Source organism: Telmatherina bonti, assembly GCF_933228915.1.
Source record: "Telmatherina bonti genome assembly, chromosome: 13".
In the NCBI taxonomy this organism is placed as follows: Eukaryota; Metazoa; Chordata; class Actinopteri; order Atheriniformes; family Telmatherinidae; genus Telmatherina; species Telmatherina bonti.
This window is the reverse complement of record NC_136611.1, coordinates 28,887,992-28,898,469: the sequence shown is the minus strand read 5'-3', so window position 1 is coordinate 28,898,469 and position 10,478 is coordinate 28,887,992. Positions and strand designations below refer to the sequence as shown.

Here is a 10,478-nt window from a genome sequence, read left to right as displayed (position 1 = left end):
ATTTTGAAAGTTGTTTTGCTTCAAGTAGCAGATTATGAAAATTTTTTCAAGATGTAGATTTAATGATGTAAGTTGTCAAATGACCAACTTTTTTATTTAACTTCTGCTTTTTCTAATCTCAGCTATGTGTGTCCTCTTTCAGTGCTTTGTCCATCAGGGGCGTCCTTTACTTTTTGGGGTCATGTCTATGGAGCCTGGAGGAGTCCAGCATAAAAGAAGGACAAGGACAGGAAAGCCTTGTTTTGTTCCCACTGTGTACAGAGCGCTGTGAGAGATGTAGAATATCAAAATGATCCTGAAGGCTGCGGAAATGCCCGGCCGCCAGCACTCCATCCTTGTGTTGCATGAGCCTCTCTGAAAACGGACTGCACATCTTTGATATGATCATCCTTGTAGAAGTGCAACATTTCAATAATTTTTCTCAGACTTTTTTCAGATACTAATGTTGTGCAACACTAATGCTCTCTGAAAAAGAAAAAAAAAAAAAGATAAAGCGTGTCAGATTTTATGGCTCGAGACGTGTACAGCAAATCGTGGCTGCATTTCAATGTTTACTTTTTCTGTGCCTCTTCACCTTTTGGATAAGCCAAAGTAGACTGCATTTGAATTGTCCCTGTTTGATCTTTCTTTTAATTTAATTTGAATCCAGATAAATATTTAAAGTCTCAGCAGTCCGTCCACTTTGCTGAACTGGTGCGAGATACGCTCCTTCATATTTTATCTGTAACTAAACTTCCCCTCGAGCAAGAGGTAAGAACAGGCTTGCAACTGATGGAGGTTCTGTTTGTTTTCTGTTTACATGTCAGCAGTGATCTGCTGGAAGGATATGCTGTGTTTTTAGCTCTCATATTACAAAAAAGATGGATAATGTAACTTTTTTCAACCTTCTGAAAACCAAATATATATGCTGTAGCTGCTCATTTCAAGCAGCTCAGTGACAAAAAAAATCATTTTTAATTTAAAATTCCTCTCAAGACTGAAAGCTAAAATCTAATTAGCTGTACACTGGTACTTATGTCTTAATATCTTTTCCTTTAGCAATCAGATTTTCCTTTAGCTGTCATGTTGCAAAAACTAAAAATAAATCAACTAAAACCGGTCTCAAGCTTGAAGAAAAATGTATGAGTTAATTTTTTCATGCATACAGTTGTTGTTCAGTTCATCCACTTTCATTTTCTCTTGATATTTTCTCCTCACACAAGGCTTTAAGTTCTGCTGTTTTTTGTGTTATTGTTTGTATTATTTCTCTTTGATCTTTGCCCCATTTTTGCCTTTGTGTTATTGGTCTATTATGTTTGTTTTTAAAATATGTTAAGTAACTTATTTCACTTGTACAAACATGTTGATATTTATTATCACTGTACATATTTCCTTATTTTTTATATGTGTATATATATACACAAATAAAAATAGAGCTATACTTCAAGTGTGTGAGTTTGTTTGTTAAAGAGGATATTACACTTCTTAACTATGTATAATGATGGCAACAAAGTTTTTTTTTTTAGTTTGAGTAAGTAAAAAATTATCTTATTTTGCATCCTGTACTGGAAGTCTTATGTGGTTACATAATTTTTGATGGACTCAAGCTGTTTTAGGTCCCAAGACTGCTTTATACAGCAACAACAGTCAAGCATTGACCTGTCAACACAGGAAGGCACGTTTCATGTGGTTGGTGATCCCAGCTGTGAAAAGGGATTCACTGTTGCATCCTAGTGTATTCAGCTGCACAGCAGATTTACAAAGGGAGGAGCTCGAATGTGTGTGTGTGTGTGTGTGTGTATAGCCAACAGCAGATATGGCCCTACAGTGGCATTGGTCTTGAATTTAATTACTTTTTTTAAAGTAACTTTTTATTTTAGACTAGAACATCACACTAAACTATCAACTGCCTTAAACGTGTATAGCTTTGTTGATTTTGTTCAGAGTAGCATGGCAAGCATAAGTCTATGACAGAAAGGCAGATCCCAGAACTTACAAGAAAGAAGAAAAGTCTGCCTTTAGTCGCGTTTGAACTTTTTCCTTCCTTGGCATGGTCATGTGGTACATGATACTTCATTACTATTGGTCGGTTCATATTAAACAAGTTCCGGTTCTTTTCAAGCCGTTACATATACGGAAGTTAGTTTCTAAAAAATTATGCAGAAATATGTTTAAGAGCATTTTAACAGCATTAGGAATTTATAGTCATTAATTAAGATACAAAGCTACGTAAAGTACATTACCTTTTAAATTTTTAATTCGTCGTGTGTTTACGAGCGTTGTTGGATTTTGCGCGGATGGATCCATACGCAGCTGCGGACTGAAGAGTGGAGGGTGATTTGAATCACTTGCAGCGCATGCCTTCCTAAAATACTTTTATATTTCAGAAACTTTTATATTAGTGTACGTAGGGAAACTTCTAACTTTTTATGTAATTGCATACATATTTTAACTTAAATATACAGGTAAGACTTTGACTTGATATGTATTTCCGAACCATTATTTCTTGTAAGCAGTAGCCATCACCAACGGCTCTGCTATTTTTCTGCCTGTGTTGTCAAAGCAATAATTTATTTCCTCATAAATAATGTTTGCCGGTATTGTTGGTGTTAGGCTCCTTGTGGACGCCTTGTTGCACCTACATTAATGTAAACAAACCATTTCATTCACTTACATACTTTGAGTATTAACATGTTCTATATTTACATGTCTTATCCACCTAGCTTTAGCATAGAGCTAACGTACTTTTCCCTGTAGTTTTATCAACTTTGACCGGATTTTATTATTTTTTATTTATTTATTTATTTCATTGGGGGATTTTGTCCTTTCCATGCAAGACGTTTAAATTGTGCTAATGTCCGTTGTCTTGACTTACACTTCCTAAAACTATGAAAAACAATATTGTGCAAATAATGTATAATCACCCATGCTTCGCCCACATACTTTTATTATCTTACATGCACATTTAGTTCCCTTCATGATGAATTACAAAAAATTTATATATCCCATACTGTCAAGGCAGATTGGAACAATGGAGACAAACACATCTGGCACCGTGGAAAATCAGGAGGAAAGTAAGTCAGCTAAACAGGATGGCACACCCGCAGTCACACATGATCACTCTGCTGGTCTGAACTTCTACCAGCTCACACCCAGTCAGTTTGGCATCTCTGTTGGGAGTTTTATCCCCTCATCCTCAAATCGCAAAGGTGAGTGTTTTTTGCATCAACTTTTACAAACATAGGCATGCACCTGTTTGGTGTCTCCTGAGTCAACATGAAATGTTTATGGATTGAAATAATCAAAGCTGAAAAGAAAGTGGGGAACAAAGCCCCAATGTGTTAATCCAATTTTAAAAAGAAGATTTTATTCTGGCCTGTGTTATCAATAATGTTCATTAAGCAGCATTGTGCTCTCATTTGCCACAGAAAAATCTCGTCTTGCACAGATCAAATTAAGGCGAAGATCAAGTGTTGGTGTCCGAGGTTCTCCGGAGACAAATTCCTTAATTTGTTTCATTGCAAAACAGAGGATGAAGACCCCGCCAGTCTCTCAAACTCCAGAGGTGAGAGGCTTCTTCACTTTGTAATTCAGGCATACTGTCTTGGGTGGGGTGGCTGGATGGGAGGGAGGAGTTTCGCCCCATTTAAAGAGGGCAATCAGCTGGATGACCCACTCAACCAGAAAAAAAAGTGTACAAAACAGTTTCTTTATTATTAACTTTTATATTAGTTTTAATTCCAATTCCACCTAGAGGAATCCATCCCTCTTTTGTTTTGGCAAAGTCTATTTCTGCTGGCATACGTTTTTCCCTCCATTTAACTCTTCCCCCACCGTTCATTACCACTTCTCTCTAGGTCATTCCCTGGCTAATGGTAAGGAAGAGAAGCCAGTGTTTAGATGGCTGTGGCTTCCAGGAAGGTCTTAGTTGATCATTTTAAAACAAATGACTTAAGTTACCTTTTTGTTGTTGTTATTGTTGTTTGCATTAATTTTTTTGTTCCCTTTAGCTAGTGGTATTAGTGAAGCAGTCTGGCATTGCACATTTCACAAATTCAGTTTGTTTTTTTGCCTTGAAAACATAAGTTTTTGGGATTTTCATTTTTGTTTAATATTTTTTCATAAAAATGTGACTGAAGTTTTGTAAGGTAAGTCCCACAAGTTTATCTGAAAATGTGACATTAAGAGATTTAAAAAGTTGAGACAGAAACATCAGTTTCACATCATTATCCATTGAAGGATTAAAAGCGTTTGTGCCACCAGTTCAGCTGATCTGCTGCCTGCATACAGGTCTTTCCTTTCAGTTCAGTTTTTGTGATCTGCCTTTACCAGCAACCCTTAATTAATAATTAAAACAGTAATTGGATGTGTGTTAACAGACTACCCCGTCAACGCATGTCGTGGAAATTTACACCATCCCCAGTAAAATTAACGCATCATGACCTGGGGGCAGACAGGCTATCATGTCCAACTTGTTTAACACAAACACTCAGCGGCACTGTTAACACAGAGCCACTGTGAGCAGCAGTAATTATATGAAGTTGGCTCAATGAGTTTTGATGTGGAAAGAAGCTTATTGCATCAATATGAGGTCGTAAACGCTGAACCTCCTGCCATCACAGTGCTGTTTTGATGACAGAATAAGTCCTGTTGAATGGTGTTGACTCAACATGTTGAGCAAAGTGATATTGTGTAGGATCAATGTGGTGCTGAAACTCTCGGCAGCCGTGATGTATCCATCTGATGTTATGTATTAAAAACCTTAAAATAGATGTAACTTGAACAGCTAAACATGACTTAAAGGTGAACAATTTATGTATCACTTGTAAACACAATCGTTTGTGATTTGAAAATTCTGAGGAGACAGTCCTTTCTTCTTCCTTTTCTTTTAATTGACACAATTTCTTTATGTCGTATAATGTATGTGGTATATGCGTGTGTTGATCATGGTTTTTCAAGCTTTGTGTTACATTGCAGTTATAAACTTATACACATATTACACTTTATGCCTGGAGCAGAGGGATAAAAAAAAGTAGTGCTGAAACTGATAGCTGACAAAAAAATGCCACACTGGCTTTTCTGTTTTTTACTTCTATTTTCCTTCTCTGAATATTGTCAAAGGACTGGCATTGGTTCCTCTTGTAGGCATAACTTTGTCATAAGTTGAATTGGCTTGGGTTGGGAAAAAACTACATCACAGATGTAATAAACGAAGTAACATCAGGATATTGTCTAGTAATAATCATGGGCATCACTTTCCCTACATTCACAGTTGTGTTTATATATGAACAATATTTTTCCAATTCAAACAAGTTTGTCTTAAAATTGTCAAGTTCTCCACCCACATGACATGACTTTATGTTGTGGATGGAGATAAAGATGAAAAGTTGAGTTACTTCTACTCTGAAATGGCATTAATGGGAGAGTACCCTACAAGAGACTGGCTTCAGTTTGAGTTTTTTGGTCAATAGTCATTTCAACAGACCAAATTCTCTTCATAGTGTTTCCAGTTTATCAGCAGCCAAGACACTAACAGAAAATACAGAAGTACTTCTTGTATCAACAGTGCATGATTGTAATATGATCTGCCTCCCTGGCATCAGTTGTAAGTGTCAAAGTGTTTCACAGTGCTAAATAGTCTGGCTGGAGTTCTGACAAACCACATGTAGAAACTCCATAAGCTATAGTGAAAATAGAAACGTTGAAGTTGCAACAATGAATTATTTATTCAGTGTAATGTGCATTGCTTGTGAGAAAGCTATACTCCTCGTGGCTTTGAGCGAGTACAGATACAACATCGATCCTGTATCCTGGATTGCCAAGTGTGTAATAACACATAATGTGTTGTTTAGACACAAGCAATTTTTACTGTAAATGGAAAAATGACGAAAGAAAATTTTTTAAATTCTTTTCTCTGCTTCCACAGTTTCAAGGTGTTTCTGAATCTACATTATTATTCAAGCAGTTCAAATCAGCAGAGCTTGGGGCACAGCTTATTAAGTACCATTCTCAGGGTTGTAATATGTAGTTTAAAAACTAAATTAAAAATATTTTAGGTTATTATTGCATTCCTACCTTTCACAGTAGCTCCCACATCTTTTTATCTCTTACATCTGTCTGTATGTTCGTTCCCTCCTCTGCTGTGCGTTGAATATGTGCTGTATTAACTAACATCTTTTTGTAACATAACCATCTTCTCTGCTGTCCATCGTTCTTCATGCGTCCAGTATTAAAACTGTGACAAAATTCCACATATTTAAGTATCTTTTTGGTATTTTAGCACAGACATCGATTAGAGTTTGTGTCAGTCGCCCACTGAGAAACACAAGCTTTTATTATACTGATGAATTTAACAGGAATTTATATCACAATACAATATTGATGAAGCCTTTAAACAAATAACTTCATAGGCATTCTTTCCCAGCTTATCCATTACTCAAAACAACTTGTTACTAACCAATCAGGGGTGGGAGGTGGGCACTAACAAACCAGAGGAAACTGCTCACAAGCCCTGTTTATAGTTCGGAACTCAGGTGGAAGTTGTGTGTTGAACATTTAATAATTAGCATTAGACAGTTATGAAACATTAATATTAGCATATAATGGGGAGTGGAGAAGTTTACTATGCTGGAAAAGTGGTTAAAGAAGTTCCTGGTGACTTTCTACTATTTCTCTGGTCTACATGGGGTGAGTTGGATAACAAAGCTGAAAATTTCTGTTGTTTAGATGGAACATATAATTCTAAAGTTATATTAAAGGTGATTTAAAAAAAAGTAATAGTCAGGCATGACGCTTCTTTTAACCAGCCTGTTAGAAGATGCTCGTCTCAGCATAATGCACTCCTGGCTTGAATGGGAATTGCAGTGTGATGCAGACATGCTGCATCTCAGTAGTAGCACTTTTATAATTTCATACGTTTATGACCTGTCAAGCTGCATCACTGAGTTGATGTTTGTTTTTGCCATCTCAACTCTCAGATTGTTAGAAGTAGCCCCTTCCTTCCCCGAGTCGCCTCCTCACTAAGACAGAAGATGGCCTCCTTCCAGAGCTTGATGGATGTGGCAGAGAGTGACGCGTGTGATCCACCGCCAGTGCAGGACTGTGACAGTGGAGGATGCATTAGGACTGGAGATTATCTGTCTGGTGAGGCACCCTCATCGTCAATGGATTAATAGTTTCATTTCTCCATGAGGATCTGTGCCAGTAGGATTTCTTTATGATGTCTGTAGGCATCGCCAAAAGCAGTGGATTAATGCAGTGCACAGTCTAAGCCTCACTCTGACAACATCTTACAGCAGTCATTTCTTCTAAGCTTGGTCAGCTCCTTCACGGGCCACTGTCCAAGCTGTTAGTTGCTGAAGTGATGCTTAATCTCTTTTCCTTTTTTTTTTTTTTTTTTTTTTTTTTTTTTTAAAAAGAGAACTTTTTTTATTCTTTTTTTTTTCTCATTTTTTATAAATATATTTTTACTTATTTAATTTGTATTTTATTATACCACCCCATGTGTTTTTGCACTTTATGTAATGCTCCTTTAATAGATGTTTGTTTTCCCTTCTCTATCAGATGGGATCAGCTGTACTGCAGGAAAGGAGAACAACCCCCCAATGACGCCCACGTCCAGTAAGAGGAGGTGCGTGGGCCTCCTGAAAGCCTGCACTGTGGAGATTAAAGAGGCCGGTCCTCCTGTCTCTCTCCCCCGTTTGAAGAAGCAGGTTTGCTCATTCAGATGAACTCACTCACTTGTCTGCTTTTAAACGTTGGTATTATGGCACGAGACAGTTATTTAAACTCTCTTGTAAATGAGAGACCTCAGTGCCAAAATTTTAAAGACTGAATGCCTCCAAAAAGGACAGAAAGAAATGCACTGTTAGAGAAACAAGTTTGCATTGTTTTGTTCTTGTTTTGTTCTGTAATATTTTGTTTACAACTGCTCGCATTGGAGCATTCATAAATGAAAATGGACAGGCTCCCTGTCCATGTCTGCAGGTTGTAGATGGGCAGATGGAGAAATGAACACATTTAGTTAATTTGACTCATTCATTGCAGGACCTGGGATGTGACTATTGCACACACGTACACAGCGATGACGATGCTCAAATGATATAGTTTGCAGCTCCAATATCTGATTTATTCCCTCCCAAACTTACCAAAAAGAGAAAGTCATACTTTAAGTCATTCTCTAATTTGGTTCTTGCTGCACAACACCAACACTGTAAACACTGTAACAAGTGGCAGCTACATGGAAATGTTTTGTTTTTTACCTATTTAAAATTAGTTTTTAGCACAGATATATATTAGAGTACATCTGTTTTCTTGTGGGAAAGAAGATTAAAAAACAAAAAAAACACTTGCAAGTAACCTTATAATTTTTCCGCCAATTTGTAGAAATATGACTGATAACTGAATGTTAGGCAGAACAAGAGTGTTCTGCCTAACATTCAGTTATCAGTCATATTTCTACAAATTGGCGGGAAAATTATTTGGTTCCTTTATTTGAAACAAAAATGTCTGCATCTTTACTGAAACTGAGAACTTTTCACCACTACTCTGGTGGAGTTTTCTTTGTCATGACATGCTACTTCATCATCTCTGTTTCAATTTCTATTAATTTGTTTTTTGTTAGAAGATAAAGGAAGGCAGAGTGGTTTTAAATGTCATTTTAAAAGGTTTTGAGATTGTAACTGTCCCTGGATGAAAATAGAGAACTTGTGATTGACTCGCAGTGTGTGAATAGTCTGTGATTGGCAGTCTGACTCAATACAAAATATCATGAGTGGCAAGAGAGGAACAAATGAGCATAATCTTATTGTAGGAATGTTACATGAAGACATCATATTTATTTCTCATTACCTAGACTGGACATTAGTACAAGACTTCCCACCTACCCAAACACAGCTTAGTTGCCCCAGGCAAGCATTAATATCAGACTCTGAAGAAGTAGTTGCTTTTAAATCCCTGCTATCCACTGAGGGTGAGAAACAAGTCGAGCTTTTGTAGACAGATTCTTGTTGACTTAAAGTTAACACTACTTATGCATGCTAAATACTTTAGTTTTTCCTTCTATTATATTATTCATTTTACTCTGACTGGTGAAATTCCCCCCGCCCGACCCTTTCCATGTGTTTGTTACTCGCATAGTAAAAACTTGTTCTTCAGTTCAAACTATTTCATCATATGGACTCTTTTTTTTGTTTTGTTTTGTTTTTAATTCATGCTTTTATCAATCATTTAAGTGTCATGCTTTCAACAAATTACACAGTAAATTCCACGTTCATGTGAAGAGCTGATTCACTACACTGATCACCCCATCGGATTGATTCCTACATGTTCTCTGAACCAGAGTGTAACAGTGAAAGATCTAATGTATTCTCTCTCAACAGGATGCTGTCTGTCTAGCTCAAAGCCCCAGTCGACCACCCTGTGATGGGCTTGCAGCTGCTTCGCCACCCCAGCAGTCCTCCCCCTTCCACATCCCCTCCCTTCCTCCTCTGTTGGAGGTGAAACCTCCAGGTAAACACATGACTTTGTAGGCTAGCTACCTTTTATCTTGGCTTAGCTCAGCCTTTGAGGTTCGGTCAAAGAACTGCACTTTTTCCACTCTTCCTTTGACTGCAAAGCTTCATTGTTATTGTCACAAAATATTGTATCGTTCAACTGCATTTCAATTTTCATTGTTGAAGAACACCACGCGTTTGTCTCCGGCCAGTGTTAATGACATTTAATACTGAACATCAGATAAGCTCGCTGCTGGAATAAAAGGAGTTGCAATTGTCAAATGGTTAGTATTTATTGGATTTTATTAGATTGTACAAAATATATGTGGGTCCAGAGTGAACATTTCATGCAGTTTGAAGCATTAGATCTACTGCACATAAATCGGCAAATAAATCATTTAATGTTTGGGGATGAAGTAATGGAATAATATTGATTCCTAAAGTAAAAAAAAAAACAAGTTTAGGATACAAATCTGTCATTCATTCATTTTCTGAACCGCTTAATCCAATTCAGGGTCGCGGGGAAGCTGGAGCCTATCCCAGCTGGCTTTGGGCGACAGGCAGGGTACACCCTGGACAGCTCGCCAGTCCATCGCAGGGCCACACAGAGAGACGAACAACCACTCACACTCATTCACAATTTAGAGTAACCAATTAACCTAACATGCATGTCTTTGGATGGTGGGAGGAAGCCGGAGTACCCTGAGAGAACCCACGCATACACGAGGAGAACATGCAGACTCCACACAGAAAGGCCACTGACCAAACATTGTCCCAGCCAAGGATCGAACCAGTGACCCTCTTGCTGTGAGGCCCAGTGCTAACCACTGTGCCACCGTGCAGCCACTCACTCAGAGATACAAATCTCTGTTTTGGGTTAATGATTCCTTTCTGCTAAAAAATCTCACAAAGATCCTAAACTAGTTGGACGCATTGTCCATGTAGTGATTTCTGTTTAAAATACATCGTCATCTCTGAGAGAAATGTTAAATCAGGAGGCTGTAC

The 10,478-nt window shown here is 37.6% G+C and overlaps 1 protein-coding gene across 1 annotated transcript in view; it reads left to right on the top strand.

The window, feature by feature from the left end:
• Positions 1-2,352: 2,352 nt before the first annotated feature.
• Positions 2,353-10,478, top strand: part of cdca2 (cell division cycle associated 2) — a gene marked incomplete at its 3' end in the record, with an annotated part of 32,360 nt that continues 24,234 nt past the window's right edge. The window contains exons 1-6 of the mRNA XM_079251714.1: positions 2,353-2,444; positions 3,002-3,188; positions 3,408-3,544; positions 6,957-7,122; positions 7,543-7,691; positions 9,360-9,489. Coding sequence (XP_079107840.1) covers positions 3,011-3,188; positions 3,408-3,544; positions 6,957-7,122; positions 7,543-7,691; positions 9,360-9,489 — 760 coding nt within the window. The 5' untranslated portion in view covers positions 2,353-2,444; positions 3,002-3,010. The remainder of the gene's footprint in view (positions 2,445-3,001; positions 3,189-3,407; positions 3,545-6,956; positions 7,123-7,542; positions 7,692-9,359; positions 9,490-10,478) is intronic.